The following is an 18,607-nucleotide window of genomic DNA, read 5'->3' on the forward strand; positions in this document are numbered from 1 at the left end:
CCCCAGCCCCTCATTGCACGAAGCTATTCCAGTGCACACACTGCTACCCCAGGGATGCCACTCCAGCTCAAAGGTGTACTTTTTGAATAAATAAATAAAAAAATAAATGTCTGCTATGTTGATGAACTCCGGGAGAGGGAGCCTCAGCCCCTCTGCTCTTACTCTTGGCTCTCCCGGTGCAGGAGGCAGCACAGCATCCCAGCTTCCCTCTCCATCCCGGGAAGCAGAAGAGAAGCTGATGTTCCTTGCTGGGATGGAGTGTGCTGCTCAGGTCCCAGGGGAGGCAGCTCTTGCAGGGCTGGGGGCAGCGGGGGAGAAAAACGCATCTGGAACTAAAGCCTCAATCTTCTGAGCCAGCTCCCCAAAATGTGACTATTTCTATTTTTAAATTCTATATTTTCTAGTGTGATCCATCCTGGAATAACTAACCCCATCAGCTAACCCTTACAGCTGTCTCACAACCAATACCAAATGGGAGCTAAACAGAAAACTGCCCATCTGACTCTGCTGTCACAGCACTGTCCCTGCTCTGAGCTGGTTTCATCTATCCTTAGTGATCCAGAGATTGTTCTGAACTCTTGCACTTTTTTGGGGGTAACCTAGCTTCCGTCTGGTGACAGTGATCCTTTGCTAACGTGATGAGCCTTAAAAGTCTGGATATTATGAACAGGATGACTGTTTGGCACATTCAGTGCTGCAGATTGTCTTGGGTATAACAACTCAGTCCCCATGAGGGTGTCCTGGCCACGAGCAGTTCTCTGCTGCTGGGAGAGAGGGCAAGAGCAGAAGGAAGGTAAGACTGACATAAAAGCTGACACTGCGAAAGAGAAGACAAAAAGAAGTGCTAAACAGGAGTGGAAGACTTGCAGTTGCTACTCGAGAACCCCTGGAGACACATCTACTCAAGAAGATTAACAGACCGAACCCCAAAGAAAGAGGCTGCGAAAAACTCAAACTGGAGATGGGGAAATGCCCAAAGAGTGCTCTGAGCAAGAAATCAAACCTCCTCCAGCTGGAAAGGAGAAGCAGCCTCTGTTCTCCCAGCACGTTAGGATGGGACAAGCTGGCTGTCAGACCCGGGCAGCACTAGGAAACGGTCTCGTTGATGGAGGTTCAGTAAAACACTTTGGCTTTTTGAAGCAGTGCTATGCCACCCTCACCATCATGTTGTGTGTCTCACAGCCTGCACAACAGCTTCTCTTCATTCAGACACACGGTTACAGCAGTCTGCAGCTTCCAAAGGCACCAACCACCTTAAGAGAGCAATTTTTCAGACAAAGCTTTGCTGCTGCAGCAATGTACATCTCTGCAGGCACTACTGCTATTAAATATACGTGTGTGTGCAACGCATAGTCTCACAACCTCAAGAAACAGCATGCGGACAGCTTGGCAGAGGCTCATGCAGTTGCTGGCTGCTTTTATCTAACGAGAAGAGAAAATTAGTTTAAGAAGACAAGTGGAGGAGTTACTAGCCTGTCGTATGCCGCTATCATGAAGTTGAGGAGGAGGCTGATGGATTGCTCTACACTGATTTGGTGAGTAGAAGGAAGGCGTTTGTTTAGCTGGTAGTAGATGGATGAAATGATTGTTTCTAGTCGAGACACGTTGATCTCTGTGTTATGATCCAAAGTGTTAAGGCCATTATCTCGGAAGGCTTCAATCATATTCCAGATATCAACAAGATGAACTAAAAACAAAGGAAACAAAATTAACTTCTATTGTGTAAGGCATGCAAGCTCACCTTTATGGTTCTGCTTCCGAATACTATGTTAGCGTTTATTTTGGAATGAACAGTTACTTAATTTGTATTGCAAGTGAGAGAGAGAGACTCTTGATATTCACACCCACCGCTGGTGTCAGCTTGGTTAAGGTAACAGAGCAGCACCCAGACATCTCGAGCACCTTTTATTCCCCCCTTCAAGGCCCGGGTGCTCTGGCAGGAAAACCTCACAGAGGAGAGAAGGGAACTTCCATCACCGTGCAGCGTGTTCCAGCAGGGGTAGATATTTCCATTTGAGAAGGACGTCAGCCATATTCTAAACCCTCTACCAATGGGTTTACAATCATTTTGAACATCCTGCTGACTAGGAGTTGAGTATTGAGGGAGGAACTTGCTGTTCCAGTTAAACTGTGACTGGTTCCAGTTGCTCCAGTGAGCCCAGAGCATAGTGCTTTGTAAACACAGGTCTGGAACTCCAAAGCCTTTCCCCGAATTCCCTGCTGTATCTGAGTGCATATCTAAGAAGTGTTAACAATATAGAGAAAAAGCTTTCCAAAACCACAGCCAGTGATCTGCAGAACCACATTAAATAATATCATTAAATGTTTCAAAGCTTGAAAAGTATGTGTGAGAGCGGGAGGAGACATCTCGGGATCAATGGTAACCCATCAGGCCAAACAGAACGTGCTCCAACAGTTACAAAGGACAGGCTTATTTGCTGACTTCACAACTTTTGTTATCTTCCTTAAAATATTTAAAAAAAGCTCTGAAGTAAGAGTGTCAGCTGTAAAATTTCTTATGTAAAACTCTTCTTTCTCTCTCACACAAAATCACACACCAGTGAAAGCCGAGGTACCTGTTCACACCAAGCGTGTGCCCCGGGATCACCGTGTGGTCCAGACAGAGATCACTAATTTACTAATTGGATTCTCTTCTGTGACTCTATAACTCTGTGCAATGCACAGCCCGAGCTCTGCACACACGTAGGGGAAGGCTGCTCCAGGCACACGCGTGGCATCACTCCTCTGGGCCCAAAGTGCACAGTGTACTATCATTAGCATCGCTTCACCTCTCTCTACTGATTAAACGAGGTTTTTAATTCAAGAGTATGAATTGCAGAGCAGAACTAACACTCTTCCACAGGACTGACAAGGCTGTAAGCCATCTGGCAAAGTAAATGCCCTCCAGGTGCTGCCACAGGAGCCAGGCACACGGAACCACAGAATGGGCTGGGTTGGAAGGGACCTTAAGGATCATCCAGTTCCAACCCCCTGCCCCAGGAGGAGCTATGCCCTGCAGTTGTACATGTCCTCTGCAGGGCTCCCCCGCTCTGCTCCTGTCCCCTGCCACACCAGACACACACCAGTCCCACTTTTAGGAACCTACTCCTGCCTACACTGCTCTGTTCCGCTCTCTGCTCCCTCCAGCTCAACACCGGCAGCAGAACCTTCTCCCCCATGGGTTCACCTCAGCTTTGGAGAGCTGTCTCAGGCCAGAGGGCCACGGATGGGCAGGAGAAAGCTCCTACTGAGTATATGGTATGGACTCACAGGATTCATTACTGCTGCTACACTTCATGTAGACCACCATGATCCGATCCAGGCACTTCCATGCCAGTGACTGTACTGGGCATCTCCAAGCTCTCAGCTGGTTTGGTGGGCACCACGATGGAACAGGAGCTTGAGGAGCTCGAGACTGCCTGCATCCCCCACCCTTAGGGCAACTGAAATACGACAAGCTGGCCCATATATTTTAAATTCTAGAAACATTAAAGAATAAATCTGAAGATATTCTAGAGTATTGGACCAAGATCAGTACCTCTTTTTAATTAAATATTTCATCTCTGCTTAGCTTAAGTAACAACTAGCATTGTCTGACAAAAAGTTTGCTCACTCTTGCTATGCTTAAAATTCACATGGGTAGAATATTCGAAACAATCATGCAGGAAAAATTTTTGAAGATAAAGAGTAATTATAACTTACGATTACATCTTTTTTGTACAAACCGGAGCTTACAGGCTGTTCGATACGTTGAAAGTCTGATGACATCAAAATTCTGTGCTCCTATGAATAAAAAAAAGTTGGTGTTTTTCTTTCCTCTATAACATTCGGCTTATCAGAGAGTTACTGCAAAAATGGCAGGAGTGTTTCTCCACATGAGTCATCTTTGTCACACGAACACGACAGAGATCTTCATTCGGTATCTCATGGTGAAGCGATTTTCAGTGCTGGGTTATAAACTGACCTGCGTTTGAGATTGAGATGAGCACTTTAAGAGGAAGCAAGAATAAAGTGGTGAATGGGTATGGAAGAGGATTCCCCTGGTGTTGGAAGACATGTACACAAAAGCTGAGACAAAGAAGAGCGGGGGTTGGAACTCCTACCACCAGCCATATCACAGCACCATCAGGATCCTGCTTTTGGCCTCCCAAACAGGTCCAAATCAGGTCAGAAGGAGAAGAAAAAGCATAGAAGAAAAAAAATCCTATCTTCAACAGCTTCCTCCTTCAAGATGTGTGTTATCATAGAGTCATGGAATCACAGGATGGTTTGGGTGGGAAGGGACTATTCCCAAGGACTATTTTTTTTTTTTTTTTTTTTTTTTTTTATTTCTCTTCATCATGAGGTGAAAAGACTCAGTAAGACCTGTCAGGAGGCTGATCTCCCAGTCCAAGGTTCCCCATGACTAAGACAAGCCAACACCTGGGGAGTGTTCTGCCCAACAGAATGGTACAACAAACGCCGGTGGATTATTTCACACTACCATCTTTAGAAAACTAGGCTCTCCTCTATTTCAGGAAAGTGCGTGGCCATGTAACGTAAACTGGAGTGTTCAGATCCAAGGCTACAACAAAAATAGGTAATTTTGTATTTTCTATGCACTATTCTTTGAAACCTCTCAATTAGGGTGTCCATGCCCCTGTGTCTCAAGCCACAGAAAGCGCTTCCACAGACCCTGAGTCTTCACAAAATGCTATGTCTGCATAAAATATATGTATATAAAGTTATATAAAACATATGTGTGTATATATACACACACAGAAAAGGTCATTTAACCACTACATGCGAAAACAAAAACTTGTCCATTTTCAGTTCTTGTCCTCCTGTGTCCCATTGCCACAAAAGCTTCAACAAGGTTGTTCTTCCAAGCCACCCGAAGAGAAACAGAAGGCATTTCCCAGAGAGTCCCTGCAGCTCAGACCCGCAGCCCTCACAGGAAAAGGGCTTTTTCTCACATTCAGATGGAATTTTCTGTTTCAGTTTGAGCCCACAGCCTCGCACCCTGCCACTGGGCTGAGAAAAGTCTGGCTCCATCTTCTATATACCCTTCCAGAATATAAATCCCGAATGTGTTCCCACTGGGTGCATCTCCCTGGAGCTGGGGACAGGCCTGAGGGACGGGGTGCCATCCAGAGGGACCTGGACAGGCTGGAGGAGTGGGTCCCTGCACCTCTCATGGGGTTCAACTGCATCTCCACACTCCAGCAAACGTGTGTTGTCATTGATCAACACACAACGGTTGGTCAACCCAATGGTTCCCTCCCGTAGGGAAGGAAAATAACATGATGCCATGCAAACATACAGTCCTTTACCTCTAACCACACAAATCTTTTAAAAAGGTTACACCTCAGTCCTTAAAGTTATATTATCTCCAGAGAGGCATTTGATTTCTAGTAACAATTATGGCTTCTCCTTCAGAGAATTGTCTTATACTAAAACACAACCCAAGACCCCTCAAACTACTTCTCTTTGGAGTCATACCAGCATTGTGCTGCCATTACATATACATGTACTTTTACTTTTTTTTTTTTTAAATAAAGGGTGATCTGTATGTTGTCATTATTTATTTTGTCCACAAACTTCAGACATTGTCATATATGGAAATATATGGAAAATGTGAATGTTCCTTAAGACAGGTTCCTTCACAGAACCTAGAAATGAATGACCTTCTGGGGGGCTGTGACCCCCCTGCTGCCCCCTCCTCCCAACCAGCACCCAGGATGCTTCTCACTGGAGGAAGCAACGCTCTCGTGGAAACGAGATGTAAATGATGTGGGAAAGCTCTCAGAGCAATGCTCTCGGTGAAGAACAAATGACATTATGCCTTCAGATTTGTTACTTACTCATTTCCATGAACAGCTGCCTCTTCTCTGCCATCGTCCTCCTCCTCTTCCCACTCTCCTCAATCATCCTGGGGACAAAAAGTGGCAAACACTGTTTGTGTGAGAATTTCTGTTACAAGAGCAACTCGCAGCGAACAACATTATTTTATCCCTCAGTTGAAACAGTTTGATTTTATTTGGTAAATGGAAAGCCCGGTGTAAAGACTGACACCTCCACAGCAGAGAGGCACACTGCAACTAGAGTCTGTGGAACTCAGAGCTGCATACACACACACAGCAACGTCCTGGAAAGAATTCCTTTCTGCTCAAAAAGGTTTTGTTCGGAAAACACAAAGGAACACCTCTCCATGAGCAGCTGAGCCCCATGGAACTGCGTGTCTGTCCAAAAAGAGAAAGCAGATCCCATTTTTCCCACTCCTCTTCCCCGCCTGGGGTTTGGGGGGGATGTCAGGTTTGAGGGTGAGGGTTGTCTTTAAAAAAAACTTGTAAGAATTCATTTCACTTTGAAACCTCATGTCCGAGTTCAAGCCTTATTTGTCAGAGAGGTAAAGGTCTTAAATATGATTCAGGTGGAAGGAAAAAAAACCCCACAAACGTCTAGTTTGGTCCCACTGGCCCCCATTTCTAGGAAAACAGATTGAAGAAGTGACAAATATAATGGAGCTTATAACAAGGTGGGGGGCAGGGGACAGTGCCCCTTCCAGCTCACTGCCCTCTCTGCTCCTAAAGACAGAAGCCATCTCTCGCTCAAATCCAGTGAAAAAAAAGAAAGCAACTAAATTCAGTATTAGTGTAAAATTTCACTTAAAATTACTATATTATATTGTTCTTTCATTAACAGATTCACCAACTAATTTAATATATTTCTTAAATGTCTAAAAAGAAAAAAAAAAAGGCCTAAATACCCAAAAATTATTGCCCAGTGACCCAGAAGCCAGCCGTGAGGGTGTTCCTCAGCCCCCTCTCAGCACGGCGGGACAGGCTGCACCAGCCTTAAATGTCAGCCCAGGGAAGTGGTGTCTTGGCACCTCACCCGCTCACTCATTAGCAGCTTCCCTCACAGCTCTGCCTGCTAATTGCTCTCTGGTGAAGATGTCACTACACACAGGGAAGCCACCAAAGCCTTTTTCTTCCCCTGTTCAGAAAAGGAGAAGCAGCGTACGGTGGTACAAAGTCATCTCCAAATATATTTTATTTCCTTATTCTTTTCTTGCTTTAGAAAAATCAAAGACTCCAACCAACATGCTTCTGGTGGGTTGTTTTTTTAAGGAAAAAACCTCACTGGCATTTTTGCAGACGTGTAAGAGTTTGGGTTTTTTTTCAGCTTTCTTAAATAAATTTATTTGATGAAATTAAAGGAATAAACGCAAACGGAGTGTCCAAAGCAGGCGTTCAAAGAGCCAGGCACTGGGAAACTGCCCACACAACTCATTTTGTTCCCCCCCAAGTCCAGCTTTCCCCATACCCCCCAAGCCCAAGAGGTTTTGGAACCAACTACTACTCTCTTTATTTCCTCATCATGTAAAACACGCACGTCATCCTGAAGAACACCAGTTACTGTATCATAATTAGCTTCATTTCAAGTGCTAGCACCTCTCTAAATTCCATGACAGATGGACTCCAAAGGGTAGTTATTTGATCTTTTAAATTGATTTGAGTAGAGACTATTTTAAAGACATAAGGGACAATACCACTTGAATCTGCTGCAACACCAAAAAAATAATCATGATGATATTAAATCTTCTAGTCCTTGGGTGCTCACCTTCCTCACTCCACCTTCCCACCCCCCTGCTCCCAACTCGACCCTATCTTTCTGCAAAGCTCAACCAGTCCCCAGGAAACATGTCTCACATGGGAGTGACCAGGTGGAGTCACACTACTTATTTCTTAGGGGTCACTGAAGATGCCTGGACCTCAGTCAGAGGACACTATCATCCCTAATTCTGCAGGGACCTCAGTCAGAGGACACTATCATCCCCAATTCACTGCTAAATAGGTCAGATTGACCAAGACACAGACTTTTAACATTTTAAAGGAGCCAGCATCACCTTTGGTGCTCTCTGCAAAGCAACTGAGTGAATTATCTCTTCAGCACTGTCCTTGAAACGAGATCTGAATGAGCAAACAGCTCTCTCCAGGATTCCAAAGTGCTGCCGGGACACACCAAGCCTCATCAACCCAGATTTCTCAGGCATGCTCTCAGGAAAATCACATCTAAGGAGTGTTGCCCCAGGACCTCCTCCAAGTGTTTTGACTTTCTTGAAGGGACCAAAAGATTTGGAGTTTTCCTCAGGTGAAAGCTCAGCCGTCACGTACCTGCTCCCCAAACCCGTCAAACCTCACCCTTCAGATTCACGGGCTCTCTCTGTGCTGGTTCTTCCCTGCTACCACCTGCGAGGGGGGAAACATCTAGGAAATGATCTTTCCGGGCCAGAGTTACATGTTTTAAGTATACATAGAGTGGAAAGAGAAGAGACAAACTGGCAGATATTTGGGGAAGTTGTGGAAATGACATTAGTCATATGAGCTCTATTGGAATAACTGACAAACCCGCTCTTAAAGCCTCAACAATCAGCTGCAGCAGGATCCCCTCGCTGCTGGGACCCCCCTCCTGCTGGAGGTGGGAAGAACCATGGAAAGTCTACATTCACCTTTGCACTTTAAACCCACCTCGAGTTCAAGCCAGGAAAGAACTACCACAGAATGAGTGCAATTATGCCAAGGATGCAAATTACAGCGCTCAGCACCAGAAAACAAGACGGGCTGCAGCGCCCAACACACAGAATGTTACTGGACTTGGACAAACCGAGAGATGAGAGGTGAGGGTCAAAATTGCTACAGGCAGTAGAAAAAACCCTAGCTTTTCCAAAATAAAGCAACTGAACTTAAGTTTTCTGCTATCCATGAAATATAATGCTAAAATGCATCGTGTTTTCCTGTAGCTTTGGGTACCTGTGACTACATCCTACCTGGAGGCACAAACCCTGCAAACATCCAACTTGCAGATGCAGAACCCATGCAGGCATCTATGGATTCAGAGGGAGTTTTAATAGAAAACTACCCTAAGTATTAATCAGACTTTTATAAAAGCAACAGTAAATGCTGTATCTTAGTGTATGTATTAGAAGGGGAATGGCTGAGCCTGAAAGGGCAATGTTAAATCCTAACTTCAGTGTCTCTTTAAGCACAGCCTTAAGCTCCATAAACAATCCCAGAAATGCCAGTTTTAGCTTTCTGTGGCTTTGGCCACAGCACAACGTGCTCCTCCATCCAGCCTGAGAGCCCTAATGCCAGGCAGAGCCACTGTTTGCCACAGACCCAGCCGAACAACTTCTTATTCCTTCCCTTTGGCTTCTGCTGCCTACCCTTCCAGTGCCTCGCAGGTAAAGTTCATCAAAAGAGCCTGTGCATGGAGATACAAAGACCCAAGATGAGTAGTGTTTAATTAAGGAATTTGCTTCCTTCCTTCCCCCGCTCTAAATCAGCACGAAACCTCAGAATAATGACATGGCACAGAACAGGAGTCTCACTCTCCAGCAGAGACACTCCAGCTTCCGAGAGCCAAGCGCCTTGAGATGCTGACAATCCCGCTCCCTACTTGTATTCAGCTAGAAATCAAACCCTCTGCATCGCATGGAGAGCTCTCAAAATATTTCTGCTCAGGTTCAGAGATGTTATGCTTTAATTATTGGGAAAAGGCTGGAATTTGCTTTAAAGGTCCAGGTTAAACGTGGAGCCCCAAGTGGTGTCTTCTCCCTGCTTCTGCACGGCTGAGACCCCTGAACTGCCCTTCCGCACGCTCCCAAATTCAAAGGGGTGGGGTTTTGTTTGCTTATTTTAAATAGAAACATGAAAATGACCATGCTGTGTCAGACCAAAAGTATGGTTCTTCATCAGCCTCTGCTTCTTTTAGACTCTTTACTGGCCGGTTAAATTCCATGTCCCCTCCTGCCCCCAGCCATTTCTGTCCGGGATGAGTCAGGACCAGCGTCTCTTTTCCTGGCGGGAGAACCTGGAGACTGGCTGTTCCTCGCACAGACACTGCCCAGGACTTATCCTCACCATCCTCTACCATCCCTTCTTCCCTCACCTGCTTTTGGAGATGTAGGAGAAACAGAGCAGAGTGTTCGCCTTCTTCCCACTTTCGGAGATGTAGGAGAAACAGAGCAGAGTGTTCAATACATGGACACACCGCTGTGCTACACAGCAGCAACACCACCACTCTTCTTGTCTTTTTTATTTTTTAAAGGACTCGTCATATTCTATTAGCTTTTTTATTTTTTGGACCATGACTGAGCATTTGTCCAATGCTTTCACAGAACTACTCTAAAGCATTGGGATGCCATTCCTGAGGGACAGTTTGGAGCCAAGGAGCAGATCTATAAACCTTGGACTATAGAGGACTACAAAACTCCTCTCCCAGCCCTTTATTTGCACAAGGCTACGTGCCTCCACGCTGGACAGTACCAGAGGAGCTGAAATCCATTGCTAACAGAGTCCTCCTCACCTGCTTCACAACTGGCTCCTGTTTTTAATGGGATTTCCTTCAGCAGCCACCCCGCTGGTCACCCCCTGGTGATCAGTCACTGCTGTTTATGTGACACAGTTATCCTGGGGACAGTGACACTATGAGGAACTCATCTCAGACTCTTTAGCTAGATTGGTTTTCTGATCCAAAACATAACCTGACTCTTAGAGTGGAGGGATGTTTTTCTCACCTCTACCCTGTTCTGAGGCTCTTGGTAGGATAATGTGTTTGTCTGGTTCTGTTCTCCTTTCCCTACCCCTGTGTTTCCAAATTAGAAATCTATAGAAATATAGATTAAAAAAAAATCTATATTGTGTAATATGAAAAATCCCAATTTTCTCTCTTGCTAAAGTCATGGTCAAAGTAAGCACTCACCATGGAACCCAAAAATCAGCAGTGTACAGATTGCTTCAAGAGCTGAGAGAGACTCGTGGAGTTTCAAAGCGTATAGACTTGGTGCACATGTAAGTACCTGAATCACAACACTGAAGTTTCATTTTTTTAGCTTTAATAACACTCAATTCAACCGAAGGCTGAAACTGCCTGGACACAAGCTTTCTGTGTTTTGTGCAACCTGCTCTGGGAGGACCTGCTCTTGTGGGGGTTGGATTAGATGATCTCCAGAGGTCGAGTTTCATTTCTTTAGCTTTAATAACACTCGATTCAACCGAAGGCTGAAACTGCCCGGACACAAACCTTCTGTGTTTTGTGCAACCTGCTCTGGGAGGACCTGCTCTTGTGGGGGTTGGATTAGATGATCTCCAGAGGTCCCTTCCAACCCCGTATCATTCTGTGATTCTGTTCTGCCACCACCCTTTATCAGAGGGGAAAAAATCTAAAGTCTGATAAAGATGTGAATTTCACACACAGGGGTGTTTGGTGATGAACATCCTGTTTTGCTCTTCTTGCAGAGGCAGCATCACCAAATAAAACTTACTCTGCTTCCAGCCACGGGGAGACAGTGACGCTACATGGTCTGTCCTGAAGGGTTTCCACAGGTATTTCTTCCTCCAAAAGCTTTTTGTAACCAGGGTCACCTGCAGCACGACTGCTCCGGGTTCACTTAAGCACAAGGACTAAGAGTAGGTTCAACCTATGGCATTTTTCCTGAAAGTCTGTTAAATCCAGTTAGATTTGCACGGCAGAGCCAGGCTCTCCTGCTGGATGTCTCCCAAAGCTTCATGGATCCCGATAAGCATTGACAGCTGGAAGGAAATGGTAATTCCACGGGTTTTGGTCTTCCCACTAGGTCCTGCTCTGACAGCGAGGGCTAATTCACACTCACCACCTCGGGTGGAAGGAGAGAGGACTCACAAGAGCGAGCGCCAGTGAAACACGGCGTTTCCTGCCGCAGCGACAGCGCTGAATTACAGTAAGAACCGGGCCGGTTCCGCAGGATATGGCCCTGCTGTCTGTCAACAGGCAGCACCTTTACGGAAGAACAGCTGAGAGCAACAAGATGAACCCAGTGTTGGCCAAGGGTTCATCTTCTGTATGTGCTACAAGTTCAGCAGCCAAGGTCCCCGCTGCCACCAGCTCCTGTCCCACAGCTGTGGTTGGGGATGGAACTTCAGAGAGTGAAAACAGCCACGACTGCTCCAATTTCAGCTGTTCTGGTGTAACACACCTCAGAGAGTGAAAACAGCCACAACTGCTCCAATTTCAACCGTTCTGGTGTAACACACGTGCTCTACTCACTTTTCTGAGAGCTCCAATTAGAGGCTGAGCCCTCTGAAAACGTCTGAGGCATTATAATGATAATGATTATTTATTTTTACTTACACATAGCGTTTGTAAACATCTGTATGGCTATATACATATACAGAAGAGGATTTTTTTTTCCCCCCCTACAGTAGGAAGGCTAACCTCAAGTCCCACAAGAGATTTTAGTTCAAGATACCTACCTATTTAAATACATAATTTTGAGAATCAGCAAGGCATTATCTGTACTGCAGTAAAATATTCACTACCAAAACAGAGTTTAATTATTTCTAAATAATATTAGAAAAGAATCATTAAATGCTAAGTTATTTGTATATTCTTGTATATTCTCATTGCAAAATAATGGTCACCTTAAAGCAGGAAAATTGTGTAAGATACAGGACCATACAGAACTACATGAGGATGTTTGAGGCAAACCTTCAAAAAGTTGACTATTTCTCTTTATCCCCTCACCTTCTCCCTCTTTCAACAGCCACAATAACACCGTTCCATTGCTTCATGGGTAGCTGCTGTGACAGAGTTCATAGCAAAGCTAATTTATAAATTCCATGCCAGTAAGTGTGGAGAATTCTACAGTCACTCACCATCTAAAACACCTTCAATAGCCCTTCAACTCAAACATTTCTCTTCTTTGCCTTCATTTTTTTCCCTTTTCCTGTTTGTATTTCATTCTTCTGTTTCACAGGTCTTTTCCTTACCTTTCAAAGCTCCCTCCCAGCACCCAATAGGTGCATGCATTACATAGTACAGCTGGCTGGATAAAATCCAGTGCTATAAATAAGAAGTAAAAGCTAATGCCTGGTGTCCCCTTGCCATGCTCTGGGAGCTCCTGCTGACCCTGGAGCACACGTCCAGGGGTTCTCCATCCCCATGTGGCTTCAGCACAGAAGGGACTGCCAGCCCCGGGGTGTCAGGCCAATACTACAGGACCTCTCTTAACAGGTTTCGCTCTTCTTGGAGCTCATCAGCTGTAGGTAACGGCCTAAAAAAAACAGCTTTTCCTCTTTGGATCAAAGAGGGGGAGACAGCTTGTGTCATTCAGCTCAGGTAAGGCACAGCCTTGTGTTCCTGCACTAAATCCAGCTGCCACCTCCCAACATCTGCCCTCACTGCTATTACAGTGACTTCTACACAGAGAACAGAAACCTCATCATTTGGGTTCCATATCTGCAATTTCAGGGGCTTCCTCACTGCTTTTTGAGTCACTAAATCAGAGATTTTTTTCCCTTTAAAGTCAATTTTGTTTTATTTTTTATTTCCACCTTTAAGATACACTCCAAAGGAAGTTCTGATCCTTGTGATTTGATAACCATTTCCAGCCAAACAGAACACAGAAATACAAGTGAACTTATGAATTATTATATTTGAGTCGGTTCAGATGCTTGATATTGCATTTTACTAGCAGTAATAATACTTGATATCACTGATAAGACGACTGCAGCTGCTGCGTGAGGGCAAAATTGTGCTTATAGGTACTTATGGTCAGAAATAAATTATAATAAAAACCTCAGAATACCTGTTCAGGGCATATGTTGATCTTAAACACACTGGATAGACAGAGAAGGAAGTTTACTAACTTTCTGCCAATCGTGTAAATAGAAGGCAGACATCTTCACAGGTGACTGAAAGAAAAGCTCTCCTTCTCCTCTGCCTCTTCCGAGAGAACAGAAAGTGATCTAGAGTTTATTTTGGGGGGAGGCATGGAATGCAGTTAGAGCAAACCCCAGGAAGACACAATCTAAGCCTTTTCTACTTACGCAAGCAGATTGGGAACATCTTCTTTTAAAGTGTTTTTTAACCATTTCTGATAATTCTCCTAGTTTAATTGAAAATTAATGCAGATTAAGAGATGGAGCAGGAGAGGACTAAGCAGAATGTACATCTGGCAGAATGCAAACCGACCCCCACCTGGGGCTGGGGGGACGTACATCTGCACACCGGCAGAACGCAAACCGACCCCCACCTGGGGCTGGGGGGAGCCTTAGAGCACAGACACCTCTCTCCTCCAGCCCCAGCAGCACAAGAAAATGCCATTTTCAGTGCCTCTCATCACCTCTAGCTCTCCATCACCTGCTATCACCTTCACCAGTCAACAGCAATCCACCCAGACCTTCCCTTCCCACCTCCCTCCAGGTGGGATCAGCCCAGGTGAAAAGTTTCAGCACATCAGGAAGAGTTGGCACAAAGGGCTCCTCTGGCACAGCTGAGATGGGAAATTTAATCAAGGGATAGCGACAAACACCTGGAAACACCAACTACTTGCACTATCACAAGTGAATTGGGGGAGGGGGAAGCTTACCCAAGCTTAATTCTTTATAGAATGCTAATTTTATCTCCTGCATTGATTTGAAATGTAAAAGCACTTTCATCAGTGTCACAAGTCTACAAAGCTATCGCTTCTTTTGAAAAGCATTAAAAGGGTCTAAGAGAATAGAACAAGGAATTTACATTAACCTAAACTTAAAAGTATATCTGCCTTTTGCCCCACTCAGTGGGAAAGTGAACACATATATAGTCCCAGGCACAAGAAAACTTTAGTTTTGTCAGAGCTGCCAGAAACACAGAACATCCCTCCTTCAAAAATTCAGCTGTACCCAAACTACTTGTCAAAACCACCAGTGCCTCCCTGCTGCCTTGGTATTTCCTTTGATGTGATCATTCTATTAAAAAAAAATAAATAAAAGAACAACTCACAATAATTAAAAAGATAAGATTCCATAAGCACTGCAAAAAAAAAAAAGTAATATAAATAAAGCAACTCTGAGAGTACCGGTGTGGTTTGTACATGGCACTGTGCCCGGCCCCAAAGCATCTCTCTCTCCCTGCAGTAACCCTCCCACGCAGCCCAGGTGAAGCCTCTCACCGCTGCAAGGGATTAAAAACCCCCAGACTTTATCTGGGCTCCATCCCCCCGGGTACCCAGGGCAAGAAAGGCTTTGATGTGAGCACCTCATAGTGCACCTATCCCAAATCACTGCTGCCTGCTCTGCTGTGCCACCGGCAGGGTGACAGTCACACAGCCAGCTCACTGACCCGGCCCAAACCACCACCCCAGCCTAGAGTTCTTCATGTTTACTGCTCCTTCAGTTCCTCCTCAGAGCCTGCTCAGCTGTTACACAAACCCCACCTACCAGCATTAACACACAATACATCACAGTGCAGCTGGGAACTTCCCCCCGCCCCCCATCTCACCCTCTCCTTGCAGACTGTATTCAAAGAATCTCTTTTAGAGTATTCAGCCCTCACCACCCAGCTCTGCAGGGTCTGCTATCCCCGTACCCACCGACGTGTCCCTAACACACACACAGCTCTCTCAGCTTTTCTAATCACCTGTGATCCACAAACATTCACACCTCTGACCTACCCTGGACACAAACGAAGTTTTTTCTTTCTTTAAGAAAAAACAAAATAAGCCAAACATAAAACTTTAATTGATCGTGCTTGCCATTGTCTTCTGTAAAACCAAGAGCCTTTACCCCTTAAGCTTTCTCACTTTTCCTGTTCATAAAGAAGTTTCAACTAGGGCCTAGGCTCCCTCTCTTTTTGCTTTATGGCAAAACACCCTCCTCCTTCCTCCACCTCTTCAATGAAGTAAAAATCTGCCCTTGAAAGCAGCCAGGCTGATAAGGACTAAAATGATCTCACACTTGTAGATGGTCTGTAACTACTTCAGAGCAGCGTTATCCTGATTTTATGTATTTTGTAACTACAGTACCCACCCCATCTTGTTAAAACTGAGATATGAGTCAGTACCTGCTGTCATAATTCCATTCATTTTCAAAGAGATACAACTGACCAAATAAAACCCCACAACAGATAGCACATTATGATATCTCCTACTTCTTCCAGGTTGCCTAAAAAGTTTCACTGGTACAACTATTTTTATAAATCGGTATTACTTAAGCACAGCTGGGAAGTCAAAATACTTTCATTCCTCTAGTAACCCTTGAAAGCCCAGGAGACTGGAAAGGTCCCATGAAACTATTTAAGTTTAGCTCCAGTTTATCAGCAGAAACGTGTTTGAGAACTAAACCAAACACACACAATACAATCATGACTTCTCCCTGGTACTCAAGGAGGGGGAAAAAATTACCTTAATACAAATATTATGTATTCAAATCCTTATCGCTAGATAAAATGACTCTGAAACCACAAAGTCAGAGAAAGCAGCAGTGATGGATAACCTTAGGAGAGCGAGTTGAAACCCTTCCCACCAGCTGGGAAATTGTCCTCCTTTCCATCAGGTGAAGTACCCACAGCGTCAGCACCACCACACCTGAGCTCAGAGAATTGTTTACCTTTCCTCTTAAAAGAAGGTCTAGGAAATCATTTGCAAGAAGTGCCTTATCCGAGTACATCATTTAGGTTCTCTAACAGCTTGCCAGGAACCAGCCACATGGAGCCAGACCCTCTGAAGTTGGCAGAGGAAGGGCTGTGCGTCCTGGTTAATGCACCAACTAGTCCCCAAGCCCTTGGTTTAAACTTCAAGACTTGATTTTCTCCCTCTGCAAAACCTGTCAGCTCGCACAACACGCCACAGGTAACACACAACCACGGCTACAGAGAATTCTAAGTTGCCACTCCTCATGCCACCCTGCGGTACCCAGTGTGCAACAGAATTACACTGAGGGACAAATGATGCCTTTGTGATACTGCAAAAACCCTCGTTCTTGCATTATGGCTTCTTCCTTAGTTTTCTAAACCATTCATTGCAACACACTCTGGCACCCCAAACACCAGGGCAGGGAGCTCCCTTCTGGGCACTGAACCTCAGCAGATTGGGGGTACATCATCAAACGGCTCCAAAGCAAGGACAAGAACCCTGGGCATGACAACAACGAGCAGCAGAAACCCAAAGAGGATTTAAATAGGACAATATGGTCAAGGCAGTGACCTAAGCAAGCCATCCCTGGAGCAGCATCCCAGACATATGGAAGCCTAGCAAGAATGTAAGGGTTAAAGGAACAATGTTGCTGGAAACATGACATGAAGTGACTAATTGGGAAAAGAACTTCAGAAAAGACAGCAGCGTAGGCCACAGCCAGCCCTCACAAAATGCACATGTTCTGGTGAGAGAGATTCAATCTGCCCTGTGCTGTCTACAGCCATTCATTCTCCTCTGTCCAGCTTCCCTAAAAAGGGAGGCTTCAGGTCAGCAGCATGTTTGCCCTTTTATCTGAATTCCCGTTAATCCAAAATATCCTTTGGAGAAGGGGAAACACAAAAAGCAAGTGTCTTAACCCAAAGCTTTTGAGTGCCCTCCTTTCCCTTGGGTGTACTTTATGGCACCATCTAGCAGGGTAGGATCACAGCCACGTACCAGGGAAGAGAAGGAAAAAAACCTCAGTTCCTCAGTCCAGCACTTCTCAACTTTTAAAACCTGGAGCTGAGAATTCTGACACTCCACGCCCAGGAGCGTTGTCACTGGGCAGCCACACCAGACAGAGAATCAGACCATTAAGTCTGTTTTAGGAACCAGAGGAAGAAAAGAAAACTGAAAGCACGAAGCGTTTTTAAAGCACAGTCACGCGCAACCATTGACCAAACCCTCATCACTCAGGCTCTACCAGACAGGGATCCTGAAGCAGCACAGAAACAGCTTCCAAAGTATCCCTGTGCCCTCCAGCCTGTTCTGGGTGGCTCAGCAAGGCCCTCCCAAAGAAGAGAGCACTACACTGGTGCCCCGCGTGACACTGAGGGTCTCCCTAACAATATCCATGGGCTTCTCCTTCCCCAGCTAAGGGACCTGTTCCGCAAGAACATAATGGTGGGGGGGATTAAATACAGGATTGCATCTCACACGGGAGTATTTTTACATGTCCAGTATCTCACATAAAATACAGAAATCACTACTTCACACTGGAAGTTTGTCATAAATGGAAAATTTCAGTAAATTTCACAATTGTGAACAAACAGGCAACCAAAATCTGCTCCTTAACACAAGGTTTTAAGTTCATCACCACACGTAGTCACCTTACCTGAATCACACTAAGAAGTCTCTCAGGGCAACTTCCACTGTCCCGGGCTCACTTACGTCTTCAGACATTTAAAGACAATCTAAAGAGATGGGAGGAAGGGAAACAAGCTTTTTTTGAAGAAAGACATGGTTTTGCACAGAAAAATAACACCTCCCCCCCTATTTTGCAGATATAATTACGATTATGTTACTCTTGCCCTGATTGTGTCTCTTGTTAATTACACGGCAAGGAAGCTGCGGATGCCGTGTCTGTGCGAGCAGCTCTGCTGGGAGATGAAACGATACGGCCCGACCAAACCCCCCGGTGCCGGGATGTCCCTGCCGCCAGCCGACGGGTTCCACCGACAGCGGGGACAGCGGGCCCGGGGAACCTGCCGGCCTCCCTCCAAGGCACAGGCGGCCCGTCCAGGCGCACCCTGGGCGGCAGCGCAGCCCTCCGAGCCCCCCCCGGCCTCCCGCAGGACGCTCCGCTCGGCCCGTCCACCGCCGCGCCAGGCCCGCGGCCCGCCAAACCCCCGCACCTCCCCGGGCTAGGGG

The 18,607-nt window shown here is 45.6% G+C and overlaps 1 protein-coding gene across 6 annotated transcripts in view; it reads right to left on the minus strand.

The window, feature by feature from the left end:
• Positions 1-18,193, minus strand: part of DTNB (dystrobrevin beta) — a 138,915-nt gene extending 120,722 nt beyond the window's left edge. For all 6 annotated transcript variants that reach the window (XM_014961573.1, XM_014961572.1, XM_014961571.1 and 3 more), the window contains exons 1-4: positions 18,072-18,193; positions 5,844-5,911; positions 3,703-3,783; positions 1,474-1,687 (exon numbers count right to left, since the gene is read on the minus strand). In XM_014961573.1, coding sequence (XP_014817059.1) covers positions 1,474-1,687; positions 3,703-3,783; positions 5,844-5,910 — 362 coding nt within the window. In that variant the 5' untranslated portion in view covers position 5,911; positions 18,072-18,193. The remainder of the gene's footprint in view (positions 1-1,473; positions 1,688-3,702; positions 3,784-5,843; positions 5,912-18,071) is intronic.
• Positions 18,194-18,607: the final 414 nt, after the last annotated feature.

Source organism: Calidris pugnax, unplaced genomic scaffold, assembly GCF_001431845.1.
Source record: "Calidris pugnax isolate Ruff unplaced genomic scaffold, ASM143184v1 scaffold639, whole genome shotgun sequence".
Classification (NCBI taxonomy): Eukaryota; Metazoa; Chordata; class Aves; order Charadriiformes; family Scolopacidae; genus Calidris; species Calidris pugnax.